Below are 26938 nucleotides of genomic sequence, written 5' to 3'. Positions count from 1 at the left end.
TCCCATTTAGGGTCCCACCTTAACAAAAGTTTTTAGAATAGGAAGCTATTACAGCCTTCTGAGTGCAGGTGATGGGGTTCAGGACATACTATGCCAAAATATGGCACCTTGGCGCATTGAAGATTTTAAGACAAAGGAGTTTTAGGAAACGGTGAAGCAGGAAGGATACTCTGACCCCCTCCATAGCCCTCCTTCCTTGAAAATAGGAGACAAACCTCTCATGTGAAAGACACCCTCCTGGTACATGGACATGGAGGACATCCTTATCTCTGGAGACACGGAATTCAGGGTCAAGAAGCCTATATAAACAAGCCTTACAACTTCTTCACCATTTATTACCCCTAGTCTCAACTTCATTGTCTTGTTAATTCTTCACACATTTATTATTTCCTTGTCTACAGGGTATGCAAGCTTCTTGTTCTGGCCACTTCACATCCTCATTCTCTTGTGAAGTTTCCCATGTATATATAAAAGGTCAATTAAGCCATGTTTTTCTCCTGCTAGTTAATTCTAAGGCCCAGCCAGAGACCCAAAGAGGGTAGAGGAGAATTTTTCTTGCCTGACATAAGTAGCACCTAACCTTCAGGGGGCCACATGATTAATCTGTGAATAAGGATCAGGGTTTATTCCTCCCTCACAGGGAGGCCAAGATTACCTCACAAAGCTCTGTTGGAGTCACACCAATATAGCAAGAGCTGGTGCCAGGGCCTGCAGGCACAGTGGGATCCAGCAGCCAGAAATCTGTGGTGAGAAAGGTGGCAGGTTAGTAAAGAGAACCTGTCCCTAAAGGAGGCACGGGGAATAGTTGATGGCCAGGTTAGACAGGTAGAGCCCACAGAATGTAAATAGAATGTATCATGCCCTGTCCCATGTCCCTGATTCCTCATATCCCAGTTCAAATATTACCTTCTCTGTAAGCCTTCCCCAATTTCCACAACTGGAACTTCTCTGTCCAATATGCTTCTTACTGCATAGCACTGTAAGGCTCTGTTTTGGGGGCTTTATTCCTCAATAGATGTGAGGGTAGGGAGAGGGTCTTGCCCATTTTGGCAAGGTGTTTAGAAATTACGCTTGTCTGAATAACTAAGGGAACCAAGCTGGTGTCATAAATATGTGGAAAATGTATGGACCTGAGAGTGAATTGGGCAACCACCCAGGGAGATTTCATGGGTTGGTCCTTTTGTTTTTCCTTTAATGTTTGTTTATTGACAGAGAGAGAGAGAGAGAGAGAGAGAGAGAGAGAGAGAGAGAGAGAGAACACATGCATGCATGCAAGCAGGGGAGGGGCAGAGAGAGGGGAGAATCCCAAGCATGTTTCACACCGTCAGCACAGAGCCTGTCATGGGCTCGATCTCATGAATTGAGAGATTATGACCTGAGCCAAAATCAAGAGTCTAATGCTCAACCAACAGAGCCACCCAGGAGCACCACGGTTTGGTCCTTTGGTCAGATTATGGTAGAGCCTTGAAAGACGAGGTTGGGTTCTCAATCTCCATTTAACCTGGGAAAGCCCACTTGGCAAAGACTGCTGTAGGAGGGTGAGCGAGTTACAGCCTGGCCCCAGCCCGCCCTGGCAGGTGCAGCGGATAGGAGATTTCTGAGGCTGTGAGATGGGAGTTGGATGCTGGAGGAATCCTCTGTTGCTGTTGGCTGCTCTCGTCCTGGCAGCCAGGCTGGGTCACTTTCAAAGGTGGGAAGGCTTCCAGGAGAAGTCCACGAGCATGAAAAACATGAATTCAACCCTCAAGTTCTTCATTGAAACCTACAACAATGCTAGCAATGACACCTACTTATTTCAAGTTGACAAGCTACTTCGAAGTCAGATGCAGGTTTGTGCCTCGGTTTCTCTGGATATGGGCAGTGCCCATTTGGATATGCGGGGACATGGTATGGCTCCCAGAGAGAACCAAGTGATTGTTTCACCAAGGCAGGGGGAGGCTTCACTTAGGATGAGCATGCTTTGCAGTTGTTTGGACCCCAGAACTGCCTTAGCAATGCTTTTGAAATGCCAGCCTGAGGACTGGAATGAAACTCTGTCACTCTTGGTCTAAAGTAAAGATGGCCCCTGAGGTTCTCAACTATTCTTCCTTGGGAAGAATTGCCTTTTTAATTCTGAAATTAGTCCTGCCAGAGTGACAGCAAATGAGGATGATTTTGTTTCTTTTAATGTTATGCTTTGTTAAAATATAAATATTCTCTATAGGTTCCCCCTCAACAATAGTTTTTCAATGTTCAGGGCTGTAGAGTTTGGATTTTCTAGCTGTATTCTACAGAAATCCGAAATTGTACAGAGGGTTTTTTTTGGGTGGAGGCAAGAGGAGGAGTGAGAGATAGGCTTCAACCAGATCATTTCTCTTTTTATGTGTTTTGAATACAAAGCTTCTCTGAGATATGTTAATCGGGAATAAGAGAGACAAAAAGTTATTTGAAAACCACTTTTGTGGGTCCAACTGTCCCTCAAATTTACATGGTAAACTATATGTAAGTGAGGGCAGAGACAATAGCACATTTTAGTTCAATTAATACAATTTGGAAAAAAAGATTGACAGGAGAAAAGGTCTCTGGCCAGAGAGAGGGGCAGTGGGAACAGGAGGAACCAGCAAGGGCGGGGAACAGAGAGGGTTGGGCAGTGTTAGTGTGACACAAAGCATGCCTGACATCATAGTGTGTGGACATCAGCCTGTCCCTGTTTCAGTCACATACTTTTGCCCCAAGGTGGTGCTTATCAGGACCAAGAACACTGAAGTGACTTGGCCACAAGGTGGTGGCTGTTGACCAAAAATCTTGCCAAATTGGGAATCCCAGAAGGCCTGTCTTGTGGAGTCAGCCCATTATTATTAACAGTTAACTCTAAAAGAATAGTTTATGAGCAAACTTTCGATGTCATTCAAATGGATGAAAGAAAAGCATGTGTGTGCCCCTTGGTGGCAGTGACCTGGGTTAAGGGTCCTTTTACCACATGATTACCTCTGTCCTAATACCTCACAGAGGGGTATAGGAGGTGGGCCTGGTGGGCTGCCTGCACCCAGGCTCTAGGTCCTCCTAATTGTGGGATCTTGGTCAAATGCCACCCATACTCTCCAGGCCTCAGTTTCCTCACCTGCAAGTGGGAAGAATGAGTGAAGCAGCACTCATGAAAATAATTGTCTTACTTGATGATTCTTCTTATTATCTAGCAGTGCAGTTTAATAATAAATAAGAAAACATTTTGCACACTGAAATGTTAAATTTTTTTAACATTTTTTTTTTTGAGAGACAGAGAGAGACTGAGCATGAGCAGGAGATGGGCAGAGAGAGAGGGAGACACAGAATCTGAAGCAGGCTCCAGGCTCTGAGCTGTCAGCATAGAGCCTGACTTGGGGATCAAACTCACAAACCATGAGATCATGACTTGAGCTGACACTTAACCGACTGAGCCACCCAGGCACCCTGCACACTGCAATGTTAGTAAAATTCATGGCCAGTGTTTTAGATTTTTCATACATACAGAGCATGATGAAGGTCCATGTGAAAGCCCTGCAGGATGCCAATGCCTGGATGGAACTGTCCTTTGATGAAGAGCTTGGAGCCCTGCATCTGGAAGTTCTTCCAGTAGCAGATGGTGGAACCAGGATGCCAACACTACCCTCGGGCCTCCTTCCCCTGCAACCACCCTGCGCTTTTCTGAGGACACTTTCCTCCAGGGGCAGTGTGGGCACACTCTCCTTCTACTTCCATCCACCTGGGAGAGTGCCAAGACTTCTCCTTTGGTTTGACACAACACTGGGACAAGGAAGCAGGGAACTTCCAGTAGTTTCTCCCCTCCCCCAGGCAGAGCTCTCTATCCTGTACATTGACTTGAGGGATCCAGCTATTTCCAACAGAGAACATGACTCACCAAAGCATTGATTAGAGTTTCATTTCAGGTTGTGGGTCCTCCCGGCCACAAAGGGCTTTCCCAGCCTCCCTGCCTGACACTTGACTCCACTTTTCCCAGACTACCTGTCTGTGTCCTCACAGCCTGACACTTGAACATGAGCACAAGAAGACAGATCCCAACAGCTGGGAATAGCCCTGGTGTGTGTTCTCCATGGTTTACACATTCACTCTTCTCCCCATTCTCTAGATGAGAAAACTGAGTCAGGGAGGTGGCAGGGGTTAAAGCCAGAACTGTAGCACAATTCTGCTGTGTTCTGTTGCTTTCCCCAACTCCATTGCTGCTTCAGAGCAATGTTCCCCACACTTTGCTAAAATATTTAATAATTCATAATAAGTTATTTTAAAATTTTCTTTGTGCATTCAGCGAGAAGCATGCTTCTCTTTAGCCTAGGCAACAACTCCTTGAGCAGTCACAATTATCTGGACTCTGTAGTTGAAGAATTGGAGGCTGCTGGGCATTTGCTCAAAGGCAAAGTGTTAGTAGGTGGGGAATGAAGGCCCCAAATCAGTTCAGTTCCTAAGCCTGTGTTTTTCAGCTCTGTTGTTAAACTTCCATTCAGGTTGGTTGGGAAGGAGAGTAGGGAGGAAGAACATGGATGAAGCTGAGACAAGATGCACCCGTAGGTATTCTGAGGATCACGTGTACAGATGTGGCGGGTATTCTGGGACTGCTGGCAGCCAAGCTCCATGTCTTGCCTCCCTCATCCTGGGGATGCAAGGGAGAGAGGTGAGAAGCCATCTGTGGCTGTAGCAGTGAAGCTGGTCCAGAGCAAGGGGCAGGGCTCTGCACATGCTGGGGACTGGCAGGGGCCATGCTTGACTTGAAGAGGGAGACATGCTTTTGGTGGATGACCTCTGGGAAGAGGGGCTGTGGTTCCTGGGGCTTTATCTCATCCTAGCTTTACTTGGAGAGGTCCAGCAACTGGATGCTTGGAGTCAATACTAATAGTGGCACTATTTCTTGGTAGCTGACGACTGGAGTGGAGTATATGGTCACTGTGAAGATTAGCCGGACCAAATGTGAGAGGAATGGCACAAGGAACCATTCATGCCCCATTCAAAACAAAAAAAAGCTGAAAAAGGTGTGTGGTGGCAGGGCCTTCTGATCAAAGGGGGAAAAGTAAAAATCTTAAAAATAGACCAGAATTGGACATTGACAGCTTTTCCAGCTATGTGGATATGGGCAGGGTGAGGGATAGCCTGAGGGTCTCCTGATGCCACTGGAGATGCTCAGAGGTGGGAGGAAGAATGGGCAGTCTTTCCACCTGCAGCTCGTACAGCTTTGGCCACAGGCCTTCTGTCTCCTCTCCTAGTCCCATCCTGGCCCTCACAAGTGGAAGTGGTTTACTTTCCCTGGCGATTTACTCTGTCTTGGCTCACACTCCCCAGGTCCCTGAGGATTGTCTAGTTTCCGTCTCATCTTCCAACCTCTGCCCATCTTTTCCACCTTTTCCCAGTTCCTCCTGGTGATACCACCAGCATGCTGGCAGACATGAGGAAGCCTCTGTGCCTGAATGCAGGTGCAGGAGGACTGATGTCCTGCACAGACCTCATCCCCATGTCCTGCTGGGCTGCAAGCGCCAGGCACACCTGTTCCAGGTCCCAAGTAACTGGGCAAGGGGCACCCATGGTGACATCCCTGTTCAGGCTGGCCCCACTCCGCCCCACAACATGACTGTGAGCAGATACCCCCACCCATGTGGCCAGTGTGCAGATAACAGTGACTGGTCCAGACTCCCCAGACAAGGGCTTGGGGCGAGGGCAAAAGTTTTTTGTTTACCTTCAAAAAGTGGTTTTCTTTCTCCTTCCGCAGAGTTTCATTTGTGATTTTTTGGTGTACACTGTGCCCTGGATGAACTACTACCAACTCTGGAACAACTCCTGTCTCGAGGCTTGAATGTATCGGTGCAAAGATCTTTGATGAAAACTTAGATGGCCACTCTGTGCACTTTCTATTAGACTTCTGAAAGGCCTCATTCCTTCTCAGCAGGGTCTCCACACACCCACTCACACTTGCACCACAGTCACATACATGCATGTGTACTCACAATGGATGCATACACAGGCACACTTACACATATGCAGTCTCACACACCCACACTCATGCACACACTCATATGCTTACACACTCACACTCACTCATGCACATGTTCAGTGGCCTTTAGGGGGCTGATACAATTTGAACAGAAGGCTGTTAACTCTTTGGAAGAAACACATAGTTTTTCTACTTTGGCACATATCTCTGAGAGTTGTGATTCTGGCACATCCCGACCTCTGGTCTGAGCTTGCAGGATCTCTGTTTCTTCCCCACACTCTCTGTGACTTGCACATCTTTGTGAGTGTGGCTGAGGTCCCCAAGTTCACTAGTCCAGTAACTCAGTAGGAGGACCCCAAGGACACAGCATACAGTTGTACTCATAGCTATGGCTTATTACAGTGAAAGGATACAAGACAAAACCAGCAGAGAGAAAAGGCTGATGGGAAGAAGTTTTGGGGAACTAGATGCAGGTTTCCAGAGTCCTCTCCTGATGAAATCACATGAATGCACTTAATTCTCCAGCAGTGAGTTGTGATAACATGTGTAAAATGTGTTTCCCAGGGAAGCTCAGCAGAGACTGAGTGCCACGGATTTTCCCTGGAGTGCACACATGGGGAGCCTCTGCTTAGCATGTGTCCAAACTTCAGACTTCCAGAAGAAAAGCAGGTGTGTGGCATAAATCACATTGTACAAACAGTGTAGACACATGAGGTCCTCTCATTACTTGGGGAAAGTTTTGTATCAGTGTAGGGAACTGTTTACCATCCAGGTTCTGACACTCCAATCAAGGCCAACTTTACAAGTGGGCCTTTCCAAGGACAGCAGTCTTGACTGGCTGTGTGAACTCTTTCCTTCACAGAGAGTTCCTGAGCCTCCCATGTGCTCAATGCTGGTGGAATGAGACTTATGGGGTCTTCCCTCATGTGACTCAGTTGAGCAGAATAGCTGTACACTGGATCAGAAATGGGGAGCAGATGTGGGCTGAGAGCTTCCTCAGGGACCATGCCCATCAGCACACTCATAATAGCAACTTGAGAGAATATGTCCAAAGGGGAAGAGTGAACACACAAACTAGAAATTCAAATTCACCTGAGAGGCTTCAGGGAGAAGGGAGAGTAGAGTTGCAGTGTTAAAGGTGGGGAAATTCTCATGCAAGAGAGAATCCCAGAGCATCCAGCTCTGCAAATCTAATGTCATTAAGGGCTGAGTGAGTGCCTGGCATGGGCCTCCTCTCCTCACTTTCTCATTTGGTTATCACGACAATCCTATGAAATGGCAACTCTCACCTCCATCTTACAGGTGAGTAGCCTCTCTCCAGATCCTGCCATCCTAGCTGAATTTGGCCTGTTTGTAGAACTTTTACAAATGGAATCATACAGTATATATTCTTTTGTTTTGGATTTTTTTCACTCAACATATTTCTGAATTCATTCACATTGTGTGTAATTGTAGTTCACTTTAAAATTGGGTAGAATACTATTGTGTGAATATACCTAACTGTATTTATCAATTCTACTGATAATGAACTTTATGGTAGTTTCTAACTTCTAAGAATAATAGCTATTAAGAATGAACAAGCATGCTCCTGTCTAATGGTGGACATATGCATGTGTTTCTGTTGGGTACACACCTAAGGGTGGAATTGGTGGACAATAGCAGAAGTGTGCATCCAAACATTAGCTAATTTATTCAAGAGTTTTAAAAACATTTGTGATTTTTTTTTTTACTTAATTTACCTCTCTAATGTTACTTAATTATTGATTTAAACCTTGTTCAAGTTCTAAGTTCTTACTTTTTAAAATACATTTTAGTTATATGGCTTTTTTAGTTAATTTGTATCTTTATTTTATGTAATTTCAAATGTCACTTTATTCTTTTGATAATATGCTACCAAGCTTTATGGCTAATTTTTAAAGTGAACTTTTTAAAGTGAACTCTCCCTGCTCCACCCATCTGCCTTGCTTTTTTATAAATGGCAGCTACGAAGGACAGGCACAAGTTATGCCTCTGTAATAGGAGTCGGAGTCTAAGTCCTGATGTCTAAGAGACCCAAGAGAGGTTTCCTTATAATAGAGAAGCAGAGAAAGATTTAGCAGAGACACATGGAGGAGAACGTGTGTGAAGACAGAGGCAGAGGGTAGTGATGTGGGCGCAGCCCAGGAAAGCCAGCAGCCACCAGAGGCTGGAAGAAGCAAGGAACAGATTCTCTCCTACAGCCTCTGGAGGAAGCACAGTCCTGCCAACACCTTTGACTTCAGACTTTGTGGCTCCAGAACTATGTAAGAAAAAGTTTCTACAGTTTGAAGTCACCAAGTTTGTGGAAATTTGTTACAGCAGCTAGAGGAGGATAATACACTGGGTTTCCTTTTTGCTTCATATCTCAGACTTAGAGATGAAGAAGCTGAAAACCTGGAAATGACAACATGTGAAGATAAAAATGCCTCAGCAAAAGCTTTCTCTCTCTAGCCAAAGGGCCAATGTGGGGCAGCCCATCAGGAAAGAGAGCATTTAGTCATAAGTGCTTTACTCCAGACAAACATCACAGTAAAAAAATGAGGCTCCCCGAATCTTCTCATTCCCAGCAAAGGCTGAGTAGGGAACATAGGTTTTCACCCTCTTGAGACTTTAATGAGGATCCCAATACTCATGTTGAAATGGAGTCAGAGAAAGCCAAGTAAGGTGCCAGGAATTTCACCCCATTGAGTATCAACAAGCCCCACACATCCTGTGGTGATACTGGAGGCCACGTGGAGAGCCTAGACTTCTGTTTCTCCCCACTGAGCTAGTGTGAGAAGAGACATGTGGGGAGTAGTGATGAGACACCCTTGCCCTTTCCAGTGAGAGTCAGAGTCACCCCAACAGAGGTCAGGGTGCATGGAGGCTGAACTCCTACACATCCAGCTGTGATGAGGGTTCCCCACACCTGTTTCAACCTGACCTTCAGTCCCCACCTAGCAGTGGTGAGGTGTTGTCTCTTTTTCCTTCAGAGCACTGTCAAGGTTTGCTAAGAGAGATATAAGTGAGATCCAGAGGTACAGTATGAAAACACCCAGGTTTTAATAGAAAATCACTTGTCCTACTAAGAATGAGGGAAATGTCAACTTAAATGAGAAAAAGCAATGAACAGATGGCAACATAGAGATGACACAGATCTTAAAATCATCTGATAAGGATTTTAAAGCAGTCATCATCAAAGTGCTTCAATAACCAATTATCAATATGCTTCAAATAAATGAACAAATGGGAAGTCCCAGCAAAGATATAGACAATCTCTTCACAGAGACAGAAGATGTAAAGAAAAAAACAATTGGAAACATTAGAATTGAAAACTAAAATAACTGAAATACAAAATTAAATGGGTGGGCTCACCAGTGGAATGGAAGGAATAGAGGAAAAATAAGTGAACTGGAAGCGAGAATAGTGGAAACGACCCAATCTGAACAGTGAGAAAGTTGACCAAATAGAAGTGAACAAAGCCTCAGAAATTGGTATGAATATTACAAAATATCTAACACATTGAAATCCCAGAAAAAGAAGAGAGGTGGGGATAAAAAATGATTTGAGGAAATCATGATTAGGAACTTCCTAAATTTGGCAAAACATCTAAACCTGTAGATTTAAGAAAGTGAGTGAATCCTAAATAGGATAATCCCCCCAAAATCCACACTAAAACATGGCAGAGTTAAGCGTCTGACATTTAAAGACTGAGAAAAAAAATCTTGAAAACAGGAGAGAAAAGCCACCTTCTCTTTAGGGGAAAAACCCAATTTGAATGACAACAGATTTCTCATAATAAACCATGGACACCAGATGTGCTGCAATGTTTTTCAGGGGCTAAAAGAGAAAACTGTCAATCTAGAATCCTATATCCATCAGAAATATCCCTCAAGAATAAAAGGGGAAATCAAGCCATTCCCACATGGAGGGAAACTCAAGAATGTGCACCAGAAGACCTACATTAAAATAATAGCTAAAATAAGTTATCTAAATAGAAAGGAAATGCAGTATAAGAGAAGGACTCTTGGAGCATCAGAAAAGAACATAAAAAGTAAAACTATGGGTAAATACAATAAGTTTTCTTTCTCTTGAGTTTTCTAAAATATGTTTGATGGTTAAAACAAAAATTATGTCATTGTCTGATGTGGTTCCCAATGTATGTAGAAGAAATATTTAGGACATTTGTAAATGAGGAATGATAAAGATATAAAAGGGAGGTAAACTTTCTATACTTCATTTAAAGCGGTAAAATATCAACACCAGTAGACTGACAAGTTACGTATACATAATATCATATCTAGATCAACCACTAAGAAAGCTATGCAGAGAGATATACTGAAAAATAGTATAGATACATAAAAATGGAATTCCTTTAAAAAATGTTCATGTAACTCACAGGAGGGAAGAATAAAGAAAATAGAGACAAAACAGAGAAGAAAAAACAAAAGTAAATACTTAAGCTCTAAGTATCAGTAATTATACTAAATAGTATATGCAAACTACATGTAAATGGTCTAAATAAGCCTATTAAAAGACAGATATTGGTAGAGTGGGTTAAATAAAACATGACCCAACCTATACACTGTCTACAAGAAACTAAATTCAAAAAAATTGATATGAGAAGGTTGAAAGTGAAAGGATGAACAAGTTATATTATGCAAACATAATAAGAGAAGCTATATTAATATCAGATAAAGTAGACTTCAGAGTAAAGAAAATTACCAGTGATATAGAGGGACAGTGTATAGTGCTACATCTTTTGGAAAATAGTTTGGCAGTTTATTTTTTCACAAAAAAGAATACCCTAAAATATACTTTACCATATGATGCAGCAATTGCACTCCTCAGCATTTAACCTGGAGAAATGAAAACTTATGTCCACACAAAAACCTGTAAATGATTGTTCACAGAAGCTCTACTTGTGGTAGCTCCAAACTTGAAAACAACAAACACATCCTAAAATAGTTAAACTGTGGCTTTGGAGTATACCATTAGTATACTAGTATTTCATGATAACATAGAACACATTGGATGGATCCCAAGGGCATTGTCACCAATCTCAAAAGTTCACATACTGTATTGATTCCATTTATATAACATTCTAAAACTGGCACAACTAAGGAGATGGAGAATAAGCTAGTGGTTGCCAGGAGTTTCAGATGGTGGGGAAAGGGAGATGTGACCCTAAAGGGTTAGTAAGAGTATCTTTGTGGTGATGAAATAGTTCTATATCTTGATTATGGTGATAGTCACACAAATGTACACATATGACAAAATAACACACATGCAAACTATATCAGTGTCAATCTCCTGCTTGTTATATTTTTTTTATTTTTTTATATTTATTTATTTTGAGAGAGAGAGAGAGAGAGAGAATGAGAGAAAGAATATTAAGCAGACCCCATGCTCAGCGTGGAGCCTGATGCAGGCTCAATCTTATGAGTGTGAGATCACAACCTGAGCTGGTATCAAGAGTCAGATGCTTAACCAACTGAGCCACCCAGGAACCCTGCTTATGGTATTTTTCTATAAGTACAAAAGATATGCAAGGAAAACCATGCAAGGAAACTAGATTAAGGGTACAAGAGACCTCTCTGTGCTATCCTGTAACTTTCTTCTTCTTATTGTTTCAAAAATAAAAAAAAAAAAAACAACAACAACACTGTGTGCTGAGATATCTGAGAAATCCAAAAGATTAATGGGCACAAATGTTCTACCTTTCCTTCATTATACCCCAGGTTAATAACCACTGCCTTCAGACAAAGTAGTTAAAATGCCAGAAGACAGTTGAATGACTGATTAATATTAAATTACTATGCCAATATTCTTACTAATCATTAACATTTGTTTAAATATTTGCTTTGTGTTAGGCACTGTGTTAAGCAATTACATGCACTATCATCATTAATATTTATAACTATACCCCAAAATAGGTACTGTTATTCTCAGTTAAAGATGAGTAAATTGTAGGTTAGCATTTTTCTGGATAGTTGGTGGAGGGCAATCTTACCTGGGCCTCACCTGAAACAAGGTCCTCAGCACTCCAGAACTTTGGTAGGGAGCATAAAAGGCAAACATATTATTCTTTCAAAACTCCCAGCTATCTCCAACTGGTAGAGAATTGGTTTGTCTACTTTGCATCCCAGTGCACAATCCACACGTGGAAAGAGTATCCTGTTGGCACCCTACTTTTATCCTCTCACATCTTGTCTTTCTATGCACACCAGCTCCAAAGCTCCAATTGCCCCATCTATGCCCCTTTATCTCTGGCTGCCTGCTTTGCCCTCAAGCCACCCCACGCCCAGGGTTCCAGGGAATTAATGCCTCCTAGGAGATTTTCTGCACCCAATAATTGACTGGGGCTGTTCAATAAATACCCTAACTCTCACTCCCTTCAGGTAGACACATGCTGTGATGCTCTGTGTGTGTGTGTGCGCGCGCACGTGCATGTGCACATGTGTGTGAAAAAGAGAGGTGTGAGTGTGAGTGTGTGTGTTTATGTATCCTATAATGTCCCTAGAGTTCCCCAGTGGTATTAAACCACATAGCTTTTGTCTCAGCTCTTCGGGATGAGATCTTTTTCTCCCCTACAGGATGAGGACAGATGTGACGCAGTGAGCTGCTGGCAGCGCCCTTGAGACTACATGAAGGAAGTGGAGTGAAGAGATGAAATTGGTGATATTGTTCAAAATCCTGAATCAAACTGTTGGCTGGGTGGAGGGGAGAGTTGCTTATTCCCCACTGCTGATATGGCACCCATGAAAAAGGATCCCCTTTAACATGGCATTCCTTGTTTCTCTCTATCCTTAGTCATATCTCTCCTGGAGGAATTATTCTGATTGTTCTATCTGGGAAGAATAATGTAGGCATGGTAGTCTCCTTCCTCCTCCTTCCCACACAGGCAGTTTCCTTGGTAACTCTAGAAGAGGAAGCTTTCTCTGAAGAAACCTGCTCTGGTCCAATTTTGCTGATGCTGGGGGTGTAAGTCTAACGTTAGGGTTTCGTATTAGAAAGTGCACTTTCTTGCAAAAATAATGCATATCTCCCGACTTAATCCTTGTCAGTGACAAAGACGCTCATCTTAAAAAAAATACGTGTATTATTTCTCCTTATTCAACACATTATGCAAGAAAAGAGGTAGTCCTCATTGGGCCCCTAAGAGATGGCATTGTAGGCCATACTTACAAACATGTCTTGTTTGATCAGGTAAATAACTTAGAACTTCTTCCCTCCTTCTCTTCCTCCTCCTCCTCCTCCTCCTCCTCCTCCTCCTCTCCTCATTTTTTACTTACTGTAAAGTCTGAAGACTCCTACTTGATATGAGGATGGGGTTGAAGTTCTCCTATCACGCAGGTATAGGCTATAAGTCCAGGAATTATCTATGTCACTTCATTAGAATCCTAAAACTATCCTAGCTCAGAATACCTTCAGATTACATTATTATGAGCTGAAGAGTTTAGGGGAAAAGTGGACTAATAAACATTAAGAGTGTTGAGATAATAGTTTGACAAACATTTATTTTCTATATTGAGACTTACTGCTTATTGCATGATATTTTAATGTATGATTGCTGATATGTGCTTCAGGACACCTAGCCATCGGTGCAGTTTTTGTTCAGAATTTTGTACTTTTCAAACCAGGGAACAACAAACACTGAGTAGAAGCACTCAATTTGCTAAAAAACAAAAACAATATTTAAAAAAGGTCAACATGCAAAGTGAAAATTTTAAAAGAGACATTTTAAAAGTCTAAAATTGGAGACTAGAAAAGGGTCCCTTCTGCCATAGTCACAATAACTAATGATTATTTTTTCCTCTTTATTTTTAGTTATTGTGTTATTTACTTCACACTTTCCCTTTTTTGGCCTCTTCTGGCTCCATCCATCCATCCATCCATCCATCCATCCATCCATCCACTTACCCACCCATTGCCATCCATATTTCCTTCCTTGTACCTTTCTTCATTTGTCTGTCCAGCCATTCACCCATCATACCCTCTCTCTCCTTACCGTGTCCCTATTCTCTCCCAAGATTTTTCATTTTCACTTCCTTTTTGTCCCATAATGAAAAATCAATAAACATAACTTCTTAGTATAATTTTGTTTTCTTGTTCTTCATTTGAAAGCCAAGGGGATGGGAGGCTTAAACACTTATATTTCTCCTAAAATGGAAATCAGAATACCAACTCCACCAGTTCAATCACTCACATAAAGGAGATCCTCTAACTCTACTGTTCTATCCAGTTATTCTTTTCATAGGTTTCATGATCTTCTCCAGGGAAGAACCAAGAAAGTCTGCTTTGCTAGATTTTGAAAAATTTCTATGTGGAAGTTGATAAAGGGATGGACATATTTCTGTGTTGATAACATCCAGATCACTATAACCAGGGTGACCACAGAATTTACGAACCGGATCAGGACACATTGTAAGCCTTCAGAGCTCCTATAAATGATTACAAGAAGCTAGGCATAAATCAGAACTATTTCAGGCAAGGTGGGACATATGATCATCCTCATAGTGATTTTCAGGGCTTATAGGACTTGAGACTTTTAAGGTCCTTGTGCAAGTGGGCCCATTCCAACTGTGTACATTGCAGTGGTGATGGTCAGGTCAGCATCCCTTATATGTGACCACACTTGGTGGGAATGAAATGCTTAGGGAAGTAAGCCATTGTTGGGGGAGGTGGCTTCTCAGTAGATAACACACATGCAGGTTTGTAACCACCTCTGTCTTCCTCACCACCTACCCCCTGTTGAAATATTTCTGAACCCATTTTCTTGTCTCCTCCTATTTGCCCAAACACTGCTTGATGAAGGGAAGAGGCTTGTAGCCCAGTAACTGTGTGCTCCCATCAGGCTATTGTTCAGGTATTTAGCTGGGTGCAACAATAAGGTCCCACTGGCTGCTAAAATATTACTTTTCTCAGCTGCCAATTGCCCCCCTCAGCTCAGCCACCCTCATCTGTCTTTCCCCATCTGGACCCCTTCCACCTCCCATAATGCTTCCAACAAAGGAGCAGTGCCTGCCAGGCAGGATCTTGATCACTCTTACCTTCACTTTTCCTCTTTGAGCAAGCCTATGTTTTCTTCTCAAGTAAGCTTCAATATATCCCCAATAATTCTACCCCACCTCATCCTAAAAGCACAGAAAATCCCAGTGACTTCTTTCTGAGTTAATGTGCATTCACCCAGTACCTTATAAAGTTCCCCTTCTTGAAACATGCAGTTAGTAGTCTCCAGCTTTTGACAGGTGGTCCGCCGCATCTCCATGTTCACATGATACTCCATGTGGTCAGTAACCTGTGGGGAGCAAGTGGAAAGAAGATAAAAGGACTTCTTGTCCTTTATTTTTAGATTCTGGTGGCAAGAACTCCTTTGCAAGGTGCCTAAGGTTAAGGATCTCATCCTGGACAAGTTGGTGGGCTTCTCTCTCCCCTTCCTATCTGACAGCAATGCCTCCATTTGCCATGCAAGGAGATTCTCCAGAAACCAATCTCTGAGCAAAGACACGCTTTAGACAACTAAAATGATGCTGTTTGAGTAAGAGTCTGTAAACTTTGTCTGGAAGAGGCTAGATAGTTAAGATTTTAAGCTTCGCAGGCCATGGGGTCTCAGTTGCAAGTATTCCACTCTGCTGCAGCAGCTCGAAAGCAGTCCTGGATGATATGTGCATGCATGGTGTGGCTGGGAACCAATAAAACTGCTTACAAAAATGGGCAGCAGGCTTACTTGGCTATTGGGGTATAATCTGTCAATCCCTAGTCTTAGGTATCATTTAAGTGACTTCATCCATTCCAGTGAATTTATGTTTTTCTTAAAATGCCCACGTGAAACTAACTAACCAAGGCTGAATTTCACTTGTGTGGGTGTCCCCTTTGGAGAGTCCCCTTGGAGGAGCATGACTAGGAGAGGGGGGCTGTGCTGACCTGCTTCCGGACCTTCAGGACCCGCACAATCCGGAAATTGTACTTGTCATCACTCTTCTTGTTGAAGTCGTTGATCACAAACTGCAAGGTGGCTATCACATGGGGCTCTGACACAGGCACTTCTTCGACACTCATAAAGGTTTTCCTTCTTTCTTGGTGGGTGAGGGCCACCAGGGCCACCAGGATGGCCAGCAGGAGTTGTGGGGTCTGCCAGGGTCTGGCCATCATCCCTCAGCTGGAGAAGAACAGGAAGAGCCCCTCTTCACCCTCCAGGGCCCGGCAGGATCCCACTGATCCTCTGTGGCTGGCTGGATTTAAATGGTCAGGGGACACCCACAGTCCTCCTCCTCCATCTCCATCTGCAGCTGGACCTGGCAGAGGAGCAAGAACACCCTGCCATGGTTGGCAAGCTTGCTCCCACTTCTTCTCCTTCTTTTTGCATAATGTTTGTGTCACACACACACACACACACACACACACACACACACTCATGCAAACACTCATCTCTTCTTTTTGGGGAGCTTCTGTCTTAGCAACACATACTCCCCTGATGCCCCAGCAGGTGGAAGTCAGGCCAGGGGCTTCTGTCTACTGAACCCATCTCAGCAGAGCTGTGGGCAGTATGGAGTGACAGGAAGCAACGGAGACACGGGGGCTGCTGGATCACAGGGCACTGGAGCAAGAGCAGCCAGCCAAGTGAACACCACATCCTCCCTGTCCTTTGACTTTCCCTTGTATTCTTGTCACCCTCTCCCCCTTCTCTGGCTGACCAGGATACCAGCTCTCCCTCAGACCCAAACCTTGGTCTCTTTCTCTGTGTTAATAATTCTTTTTTTAAAGAATTTTTTTGTGGTTTTATTGTACCATCAGGCATTGAAACATCTGAACAAATCAATATCTGGATGGTGAGACAGCTGCTTTCTCCTTCACTTCTTTGAGTTACTAGGGCAATTTGTCAGGAGATTAACAATAAATAAATAAATAAATAAATAAATAACAACCCTTTGAATTACTTAAGTATTTCTGATGAAATTTTGGGGGTGATGGTAGGGTGGTCTGGAGCCGACAGCCAAGAAAGAATTCTTGAAGATGTCTTTGGTGCAAAAAGGTGATTTTATTAAAGCACGGGGACAGGACCCATGGGCAGAAAGAACTGCACTGGGGTCTCAATGGGTAACTCAGTAACTTTCTCAGGTTGAGAAGGGGTCAGGGATAGAGTAAGTTTCTAAGGTATTTTGGAAGCAAGGTTTCTAGGACCTTGAGGCGCTAGCTGTTGTTAGGGAAATGCTATTTATTACTATTTAGTAAAACCGCAGTCATGAGACCCTTCAGATGTAAATCAGGGGGCCATAAACTTGGAGTATGATTGCCGGCATATATCTTGGGGGGTTGAGATAAAGGAAGTAGACTTACAGGATCCTCGAGGTTGGGATAATGTTAAGGTAAGGTTCTCTTTTGGCCCTACCAAAGTGTCATCATCGAGGCAGCTGAGCTCCTAGAGGGAGGTCACTCTGCCAATTTCAAGGACATGTCAATAGGAATTTAACTTTTAATTTATCTTAGTTTTCCCCATTGGCAAGCACTTAAACCCCTTTCCGGGGACATGACAAGTAAAAAGTTGCTGTGGCCAGTGTCAAAGAGTTGCTGCCTGTTTTCTCCTCTGGATTTTGATGGCTTCCTGTCTTACATTTAGGTCTTTCATCCATTTTGAGTTTACTTTTGTGTATGGTATAAGAAAGTGGTCCAGGTTCATTCTTCTGCATGTTGCTGTCCAGTTTTCCCCCCAATACCATTTGCTGAAGAGACTGTCTTTTTTTCCACTGGATATTCTTTCCTGATTTGTGAGAGAGTAGTTTGTTATATGTTTGTTGGTCCATTGCTGGGTTCTCTATTCTAGTCCATTGATCTATGTGTCTGTTTTTGTGCCAATGCCATGCTGTCTTGATAATTATAGCATTGTAATAAAGCTTAAAGTTCAGAATTGTGATGCCTTTACTTTGTTTTTCTTTTTCATGATTGCTTTGGGTATTTGGGATCTTTTCTGGTTCCATACAAATTGTAGAATTGTTTGTTTTATCTCTGTGATGAATTCTGATGTTATTTTGATAGAGATCACATTGAAAATATTGCTTTCAGTAGTAGAGACATTTTAACAATATTTGTTCTTCCAATCCATAAGCATGGAATGCTTTTCCATTTTTTGTGTGTCTTTTTCAATTTCTTTCTTAAGCTTTCTATAGTTTTCATGTACATATTTTTCATCTCTTTTGTTAGGTTTATTTTTAGGTATTTTATGGTTCTTGGTGCAATTATAAATGGGAGAGAGTCCTTGATTTCCCTTTCTGCTGCTTCATCATTGGCATATAGAAATGCAACCAATTTATGTACATTGATTTTATATCCTGTGACGTTGCTGAGCTTATATATCAGTCCTAGCAGTTGTTTCATGGAGTCTTTTGGGTTTTCCACATAAGAGTATCATGTCATCTGCAAAGAGTGAAAGTTTGACTTTCTCATTGCTAATTTGGATGCCTTTCATTTCTTTGTGTTGTCTGATTCCTGAGACTTCCAACACTATGCTGAATAACAGTGGTGAGAGTGGACATCTTTGTCATGTTCCTCACTTTAGAGGGAAAGCTCTCAGTTTTTCTCCATTGAGGATTATATTAGCAGTGGGTCTTTCATATATGGCCCTTATGATCTTGAGGTATGATCCTTCTATCCCTAGTTTCTTGAAAGTTTTTATCAATAAAGGATGTTGTATTTTGTCAAATGCTTTTTCTGCATCTGTTGAGAGAATCATGTGATTCTTATCCTTTCTTTTATTAATGTGATGTATCATATTGATTAATTTGTGACTATTGAGCCAGCCCTGCATCCCAGGAATAAATCCTACTTGATAGTGGTGAATAATCCATTTAATGTATTGTTGGATCTGGTTTAATGTATTGTTGAATCTGGTTGTATCTTGTTGAGAATTTTTGCATCCATTATCATCGAGGAAATTAGTCTGTAGTTCTTTTCAGTGGGGTCTTTATTTGGTTTTGTAATCAAGGTAATGCTTGCCTCATAGAATGAGTTTGGAAGTTTTCCTTCCATTTCTATTTTTTGGAACAGCTTCAAAAGAATAGGTGTTAACTCTTCTTTATATGTTTTGTAGAATTCCCCTGGAAAGCCATCTGGCCCTGGATTCTTGTTTGTTGGGAGATTTTTGATTCTTGATTCAATTTCTTTACTGGTTATGGGTCTGATCAAATTTTATATTTCTTTCTGTTTCAGTTTTGGTACTTTATATGTTTCTAGGAATTTATCCATTTATTCCAGATTGCCCAGTTTTCTGGCATATATTTTTTCATAATATTCTCTTATAACTGTATTTCTGAGGTGTTGGTTGGGATCTTTTCCCTTTCATTTGTGATTTTATTTATTTAGGCCCTTTGTCTTTTCTTTTTGATAAGTTTGATTAGTTTTCTTGATATGTTTTACTGATTTTTATGTTTGTTTGTTTCTATATTATTTATTTATGCTCTAGCTTTTATTATTTCCCTTCTTCTGCTAGCTTTAGGCTTTATTTGCTGTTACTGTTCTAGCTCCTTTAGGTTAGTTTTGTATTTGAGATCTTTCTTGCTTCTTGAGGTAGACCTGTATTGCAATATACTTTTCTCTTAGTACTGATTTTGCTGCATCCCAAAGGTTTCAGACTGTCATGTATTTACTTTCATTAGCTTTCCTGTTCTATTTTATTTCCTTTTTAATTTCCTGGTTAACCAACTCATTCTTTAGTAGTATGTCCTTTAACCTCCATATATGTGAGAGATTTCCAATTTTTTTCTTGTGGTTGACTTCTAATTTCATAGCATTGTGTTCTGAAAATATGATCTCAATATTTTTGTACTAGTTGAGGGCTGATTTGTGATCCAGTTGTAATCTCTTCTGGAGAATGTTCTATGTGTACTTGGAAAGAATGTGTATTCCACTCTTTTAGAATGAAAGGTTTTATTTTATTTATTTATTTTTTAAAGATAGAATGAAAGGTTTTAAATATATCTGTTAAGTTCATCTGGTCCAGTGTATTATTCAAAGCCATTTTTTCCTTGTTGATTTTCTGATTAGAAAATCAGATTGATTTCTGATTAGATAATCTGTCTATTGCTGTAAGTGGGGTGTTGAAATCCCCTACTATTATAGTATTATTATTAATGAGTTTCTTTCTGTTTGTGATTAATTGATTTATATATTTGGGGGCATAAACATTTACAATTGTTAGATCTTCATGGTGGATATACCCCTGAATTATGATATAATGCCATTCTTCATCGTTTGTTACAGTCTTTATTTTAAAATCTAGTTTGTCTGACGTAAGTATGGCTACTCTGGCTTTCTTTTGATGACCATTAGCATGATAGGTGGTTCTCCATCCCCTCACTTTCAACCTGCAGGTGTCTTTGTGTCTAAAATGAGCTTCCTGTAAGCAGCATATAGATGGGTCTTGTTTTCTTATCCATTCTGATACCCTGTGTCTTTTGATTGGAGTGTTTAGTCCATTGACATTTAGAGTGAGTACTGAAAGACATGAATTTAGTGCTATTGTGTTGCCTGTAGAGTTGGTGTTTCTGGTGATGTCTTTGCTCCTTTCTAGTCTTTGTTGCTTTTGGTCTTTTTTGTTTTGTTTTGTCTTTTCTGTGCTCAAAGAGTCCCTCTTAAAATTTCTCGCAGGGCTGGTTTAATGGTCATGAACTCCTTTAGTTTTTGTTTGTCTGGGAAACTCTTTATCTCTCCTTCTATTTTGAATGAAACCATGCTGGATGAAGAATTCTTGGCTGTTACATCCACATTGTTACAAAAAGCCATATTTCATTCTTTCTCATTGCCAAGTAGTATTCCATTGTATATATAAACCACAACTTCTTTATCCATTCATCAGTTGATGGACATTTAGGCTCTTTCCATAATTTGGAGAGTGTTATGATAAGTGAAATAAGTCATACAGAGAAAGACAGTTATCATATGTTTTCACTCTTATGTGGATCCTGAGAAACTTAACAGAAGACCATGGTGGAGGGAAGGGAAAAAATAAGTTAGAGAGGGAGGGAGGCAAACCATAAGAGACTCTTAAAAACTGAGAATAAACTGAGGGTTGAGGGGGGTGGGAGGGAGGGGAAAGTGGGTGATGGGCACTGAGGAGGGTACCTGTTGGGATGAGCACTGGGTGTTGTATGGAAACCAATTTTTATTGATTTATTCATATTAAAAAAATAAGTGAATAAACTTTAAAAAAGACAAGATGCTTAATACTTGATTAAATAAAATTAATCTTCATTAAAATATTCCTTTACTTAAAAAATAAAAAAAATTAAAACTAAAAAATTAAAAACAAAACAAAAATAAAATAAAGAAAGCTAGAACCTAGGTGTGTTTCGTTCTGCTTTTTGAAAGAAGCTTGATATAATAGAGAAAAAAGTAAATAAAAGGGAAAAAAAGATAAGAAAAATTTTAAAAATTAAAAAAAATTATAGAATAAAATAGAATAAATTGAAATAAAGAAAATTAAATAGAATAAAGAATTTAAAGAAATAAAAAAAGAAAGTAAAGAAAGAAAATAAAAATAAAATTTTCTCTTTCTGTATCCAAGAAAAAGGAGGAAAAGAAAAAAAAATCAAACAACTTAAGCAAAAACAAAAGCAAAGAAAATGAACAAATAAATGAACCAGCAAACAGAATGAAACCCGAATGAAGTTACATCCAGTTTCCACTAGAACTGAAACTATGAAGCCTCTATAGCCCATGTACTAAGTGAGTGGAGTGACTTGTGCTGATCTTCTAGGGGATGTGCTTGGGGGCGTCGTTGGGCAGGGCTTGGTGTAAGGGTTCTGTTCTCTACTAGGTTGTGCTGCTTAGCTTACTGGGGTGGATCAGGGTGCACACACGTGTGTGTGCATGCCTGTGCCCGGGAGAGGTGAAAATGGCTTCACCCAACTCCCTAGTCTCTGACACAGGAACTTCATGGTCTCACCAACCCACAATCAAGTACCCCTCCTTTGTCTCAAGCCTCTGTCCACTCCCTGCCTCTACTCTGTTTGTGTCCAAGCTGTCTGCCTACCAGGCAGCACCTCTCTTCACAGTTTAATCTCAGATGGGTTTGTGTTTCAAAACCTCAAACTTCGGAGACCCCTGTGGTTTGGACCTGCACTGACTCTCTTGGGGATGGTCTCACTGAGCAATGGCTGAGAGCCAGTTTGCCCCAGAAAACGTTCACACAATTGTTCAGTGGCAGAGGTTCAGAGATTATGGCAAATCACAACACACAGCTGGTGCCAGGTTTCACTGCATTCGGGCGTCTTTGTCCCAATACCAGCAAACGTGGCTGCTCTATAGGGTCTCCTGGGACCTTTGCCTGTGAGGAGGCTGTATGGCCTCTACCAAATGCACTCCAAGCAGGGGAACTGCTTCTCCACCTGTGGTACAGAGACCCCTCAGGCCCTGCTACCTGCTCCTGGGGATTCATCCTACTTCCTCACTAGAGCACTGCCAGGCACTGAGCTCTGGAACTTCAGATTCTGTGCTCCACTATTTATAGAATTCTAATGGTATTGCAACCCTCTCCTTTTTTCCCATAAAGGTTTTGGGGAACAGATTTCTTGTTCAGTCCCCTGTGAGTGTCTTCACTTTTTCTCTCTCTTTCTCTCCAGCTACTTTTGGGGGAGTGCTTTTCTTGAACAATCCTGATGCACCTCACTTTCCCTCTTTCTCTGTCCTCTCTCTGCAAAAATATCTCCCTAGCCTCCCCGGCTTTTCTCTCCCCCAGTTCACCTCTTCTCACTACATACCTGCTGAATTCTGTAGCCCAAGTTGTGCAGATTGTTGTGCAGATCAATTTCCTAGGTGTTCAAAAATGGTTTGGTGCTGATCTAGCTGCGTTTTAGGGATGAGACAAGCTCAGGGTCTCCATGCTGCTCCACCATCTTAACTCCTTCCTTCTTTTTCTTAAAAGCTGGAGATGAAATTCCTATGTGAAAAATGTCCTCCCTTTTCAAGATAATTTTTATCTTTTCTGTTCCTGCTTGTAATGCAGGCTGCAATGAGTGGTATGTGGAAGAGAGCACCCCCTTCTGGGCTTCCTGACTCCATTTCAAATGAGGTGTCCTTTGAGTGTCTGAGAGGCTCAATTGGTTAAGTGTCTGACTCTTGATCTTGGCTCAGGTCATGATCTCATGGTTTGTGGGTTTGAGCCCCACATCAGGTTCTGCCCTGACAGTGCAGAGCCTGCTTGGGATTCTGTCTCTCCCTCTCTCTGCCTCTCCCCCACTCACTCTTTCTCTGTCTCTCTCAAAATAAATAAATAAACTTAAAAAAATAAATGAGGTGTCCTTTGTGCCTTTTCGCATTTACCCCTTTTGGTCAAGATCTTCCCTTGAAAGCAGCACCAATTACAAATCAGGTTTTTCCCATTTAATGGTTTTGTTCCTTATTGTCAGAAAGGTCCTGTCCTGGCTGTCATGTCCATGCTGGAGGGAAAGTGCACCAATTGGAAACCACTGAGACCACATGTGAATAACTAGGAAGGGTAAGAGGGATAACTCTCAGGCCTCTTCCACCTACAGTCTATATCTTATCAAGGTCATAATGTTGGAGATCAACTCCAAGCATTGAAACAGCATCGCCCTGTTTGGTGCATTGTTTCTGCAGACATTTGACAGGCAACAGGTACAAGGTTTAGAAATAATTATGCAAAGCAGAATTAGAAGTAATATGACAAATCCAGTTTGTATGATGACTCTAAACCAGGAGCTCAAACCTGAAGGTAGCCAGCTAAACAGATCAAAAGACCATGGGGAAATTTCTTGTAACCTGTGTGCTTGTTCTCTAATCTTGTGTGATTGAATTTCTACTTCTTTAGAGGCATTTATCCATGTACAACAAGAGGAATTCACTATTGCACAAATGTCTCCTTCTTCATTAAGTAAATAATCAAGGGCCATGTGACTGTCCATAACTACTTTAGCCAAGGAGTCAAGTGATCATTGTTGGGCTGCTACTGCTTTGGCTGTGGGACTGGCTAGCTTTCCTAATGTTAGGGAGAGATTTCTGGTCATGTATTTATTGGCAAGGGAAAAAGGTTCTCCTATGGAAGCAAATATTGAGTCATGTACCCCTCCTGCAAGTTTTCATTGAGAGTGGTCATGGAGGCTCAATGGCAGGACCAAAGGGAAACTTCTGATCTGTTATAGATGCTAACTGGGACAGTTTAGTGTTCTTGTAAGCATTGAGTCCTGATTCACTAGCTGTCTAAACATTAAGACCTCTGGGAAATGCTGTCCACTGCAAACAAAAATGAAACCAGGTGAGGCATGCAAGACTCCAGCTTTGGTTAACTTGAATTTCCTAACTGGCCCTTTCAAACCGTGGGTTGGAGGAGTTTGGGATAGCATTCTGTGAGAAGCCATACCTTCTAAGAGAGTCTTTTCTAAAAACCTTGCAAAGAGGTGTAAACAACTTCTAAACTTTTGGCAGAATTACAAATATCTGGGATGGTGTTACCAGAATTCCTAGCCTTGTAAGTAGTTACAACATATGCAGGATGTTCTTTTTTTAAAAGTTCTTTTAAATAAGGATCACTCCCTGATTACAAATATGAAAACACAAGGCAACAAAGTATGAGCCTATCAAAGAGTGATTATAGGCTGGCCTTGAGGAGTTAAGATGGTGTGTGTACAGAATGGAAAGGGTGGTTGTTCTTGTACTGGCCTTTTCAGTTGGCTACACAGCTTCTTTCGTTGCTCAATGTACTGGGATATAAGAACAGTGGATTTCAAACATGTTGGATCATTCCACAGTAAGAAATATAGTGTATTTTATGGTCCAGCTCATACCTAAATATATAAGACCATATAAGTAACTGAAATAAAAGTTTAATGAACTAATGTATATTTCCTGTTTTCAGTATATGCCATGCATGCACTCTATTTTGTACTTTATTAAATTATTTTTAAGCTAATGTAGATAATAAATAAATCTATATTATCTATAAATTATAGATAAAACTGAAGATTATCTATTTATCTATATAGATATAAATAACATGCATATTTTCTATTTAAATAAATGTCAATCATAACTCAGCAATGGTCTGTGACTACAGTTTGAACAACAAGAAGTCACAGTAAAGCCTTCTATGGTAGGAGAAGGCTCTCATGAAAGTTCCGTAGCTTCTCACCTTCCAAAGGGGCTTCTGCTGCTTTGCCCACATTCTTTCAGCTTCAATGCACACAGTCTGTGCAGAGTTAATTTATATTTAGTATTCTAAGAGTTCTGACTTTTTCCTTGGGTTTATTTTGTGTTCTCAGCTCCTCTTCCAACTTTTTTTTTTTTTTACAATAATCTTTGCTGTGCTTTCCTTGGCTGAATTCTTTCATGTGTCGGGGTCCTCAGCTGGGTCCACTTGGTTCTGTTCTACATGGTCTTTCATGTTACAACAAGGTAACCAAGGCCTGTGCTCACAATGGTGAGAGGATGTGCTCTAGGTCCTTGGGGCTTAGGCTTGGAATTGGCCCATAGACACTTCTGCTACATTCCATGGAATGGGAGAGTGGACTCCATCTCTCAGAGAGGGGAACTGCAAAGTCATCTTTGCAAAGTGTGTGGACAGAGGGAGGTTTAAAGAACCGTAACCATTTTGTCAGTCTAGCCCAGTATTAATTCCAAATTAACCTATATTTTCCTATTTTTAAAAAGATAATCATGCCTACTGTTCAAGACTATTATCTGTTCACTCCTTCCCTCCCAAAAAATGAACTCTTTAGACTTGTTTTGTTTTTCTGTGCTTCTGATCCCCCTAGGATGAGCATGGTAGGATGACTTTATTTCTTCCTTCCCTATATTTATTCCTTGAGTTTGAGGTTCATTTATTGCATAAAGGAGCTTGATTATTCCAACACAATTTGTTGAAAAGAGTGTTTTTCTACATTGAATTGACTTTAAATCAAAGTAAAAAATCAGTAGGCTATCAAGGGTTATGTTTCTTGACTATTCTGTTCCAAGTATCTATATACAACTTTGCAAGAACCATACGCTAGCTTAATAGGATTTGGGGGTAGGTTCCTTGGGATTTTCACAACACAATGCATATAATCATACAATGTTTCTAGGTATACATATAATCATGCTGTATATGAATAAGGAGAACATATAGTTGGGTCATATTTTTATTCATTTTGAAAATTTCTTTTAATTTAGATCACTTACATCTAACGTAATTATTGATGTGTTTGGATTTAATTTAGTATTTTAGTATTTGCTTTTGTTTGCTACCTCTTTTTTTGATTTTCTCATTTTGCTAATATTTCCTACCTTTCCATTCATTTTAAAAGTGCTTATCCTTACTTCTTGGAACGTTTGGTAATAGTCAATATCTGAGTTATGTCAGCATTGGCGTCTGTTTTTTTTTTTTTTTTTAAGTTGAACTATAGTTGACACACAATGTTACATTAGTTTCAAGGGTACAAAGAGTGATTCAATAACTCTATATGTTATGCTATGCTCCCCACAGGTGTAGCTACCCTCTGTCACCATACAATGCCATTGCAATACCATTGACTATATTCTCTATACTATGTCTTCCACCCCCTTGACTTACTCATTCCATTACTAGAAGCCTGTACTTCCCGCTCCCTTCACCCATTTTTGTCCCTCCTTCTATCCTTGCCCCCCATGGCAACCATTAGTTTGTTCTCTGTATTTGTGGGTCTATTTCTGGTTTTTGTTTGCTTGTTTTATTTTTCAGATTATACATATAAGTAAAATTATATGATATTTGTGTTTCTCTGTCTGACTTGTTTCACCTAGCATAATACCCTCTAGGTCCATCTGTGTTGTTGTAAATGGCAAGATCTCATTCCTTTTTATGGCTGAGTAATAATCCATTATATTATCTATCTATCTATCTATCTATCTATCTGTCTTACATCGTCTTTATCCATTCATCTATTGATGGACACTTGGGTTGCTTTCATATCTTGGCTATTGTAAAAAATGCTGCAATAAACATAAGGATGTGTGTATTTT

General features: G+C 41.0%; 2 protein-coding genes across 4 annotated transcripts; one reads left to right on the top strand and one right to left on the bottom strand.

The window, feature by feature from the left end:
- The first annotated feature begins 663 nt into the window (after window positions 1-663).
- On the top strand, window positions 664-14049 carry CSTL1 (cystatin like 1). Of its 3 annotated transcripts, XR_009603547.3 has the most exons (6): window positions 664-762; window positions 1413-1829; window positions 4887-5000; window positions 5732-5817; window positions 6518-6622; window positions 12547-14049. XR_009603547.3 is itself a non-coding variant. In XM_060610831.1 (4 exons), exons 2-4 carry the CDS (start codon window positions 1611-1613, stop codon window positions 5813-5815), a joined length of 417 nt encoding a protein of 138 aa, XP_060466814.1. In that variant the 5' UTR covers window positions 664-762; window positions 1413-1610; the 3' UTR covers window positions 5816-5849. The 3 variants fall into 3 exon arrangements, 2 of the variants coding, with proteins under 2 accessions (XP_060466814.1, XP_060466828.1); XM_060610831.1 differs by lacking the exons at window positions 6518-6622; window positions 12547-14049 and having other exon boundaries at window positions 5732-5849; XM_060610845.2 differs by lacking the exons at window positions 6518-6622; window positions 12547-14049 and having other exon boundaries at window positions 704-762; window positions 1565-1829; window positions 5732-5849.
- CST11 (cystatin 11) lies at window positions 13545-16110 on the bottom strand. Its single transcript, XM_060623910.2, has 3 exons — window positions 15878-16110; window positions 15147-15251; window positions 13545-13628 (listed from the first exon to the last, which is right to left on the bottom strand). The coding sequence occupies exons 1-3, from the start codon at window positions 16103-16105 to the stop codon at window positions 13545-13547; spliced, it is 417 nt and encodes a 138-aa protein (XP_060479893.1). The 5' UTR covers window positions 16106-16110.
- Window positions 16111-26938: the final 10828 nt, after the last annotated feature.

The sequence above is a fragment of the Panthera onca genome, chromosome A3 (genome assembly GCF_046562875.1).
Source record: "Panthera onca isolate mPanOnc1 chromosome A3, mPanOnc1 haplotype 2, whole genome shotgun sequence".
NCBI classification, from domain to species: domain Eukaryota; kingdom Metazoa; phylum Chordata; class Mammalia; order Carnivora; family Felidae; genus Panthera; species Panthera onca.
This window is presented reverse-complemented; position numbering and strand designations above follow the sequence as displayed.

Excerpts from the sequence above, each read along its gene's own strand:
- CSTL1 (XM_060610831.1), top strand. The coding sequence starts at position 1,611 with ATGGGAGTTGGATGCTGGAGGAATCCTCTGTTGCTGTTGGCTGCTCTC. Across the intron at positions 1,830-4,886 it reads TACTTCGAAGTCAGATGCAG|CTGACGACTGGAGTGGAGTA; the intron begins GTTTGTGCCTCG and ends ATTTCTTGGTAG. Across the intron at positions 5,001-5,731 it reads ACAAAAAAAAGCTGAAAAAG|AGTTTCATTTGTGATTTTTT; the intron begins GTGTGTGGTGGC and ends CTCCTTCCGCAG.
- CST11 (XM_060623910.2), bottom strand. The coding sequence starts at position 16,105 with ATGATGGCCAGACCCTGGCAGACCCCACAACTCCTGCTGGCCATCCTG. Across the intron at positions 15,252-15,877 it reads TCCTGAAGGTCCGGAAGCAG|GTTACTGACCACATGGAGTA; the intron begins GTCAGCACAGCC and ends TGCTCCCCACAG. Across the intron at positions 13,629-15,146 it reads AAGAAGGGGAACTTTATAAG|CAAATTGAGTGCTTCTACTC; the intron begins GTACTGGGTGAA and ends TTTGTTTTTTAG.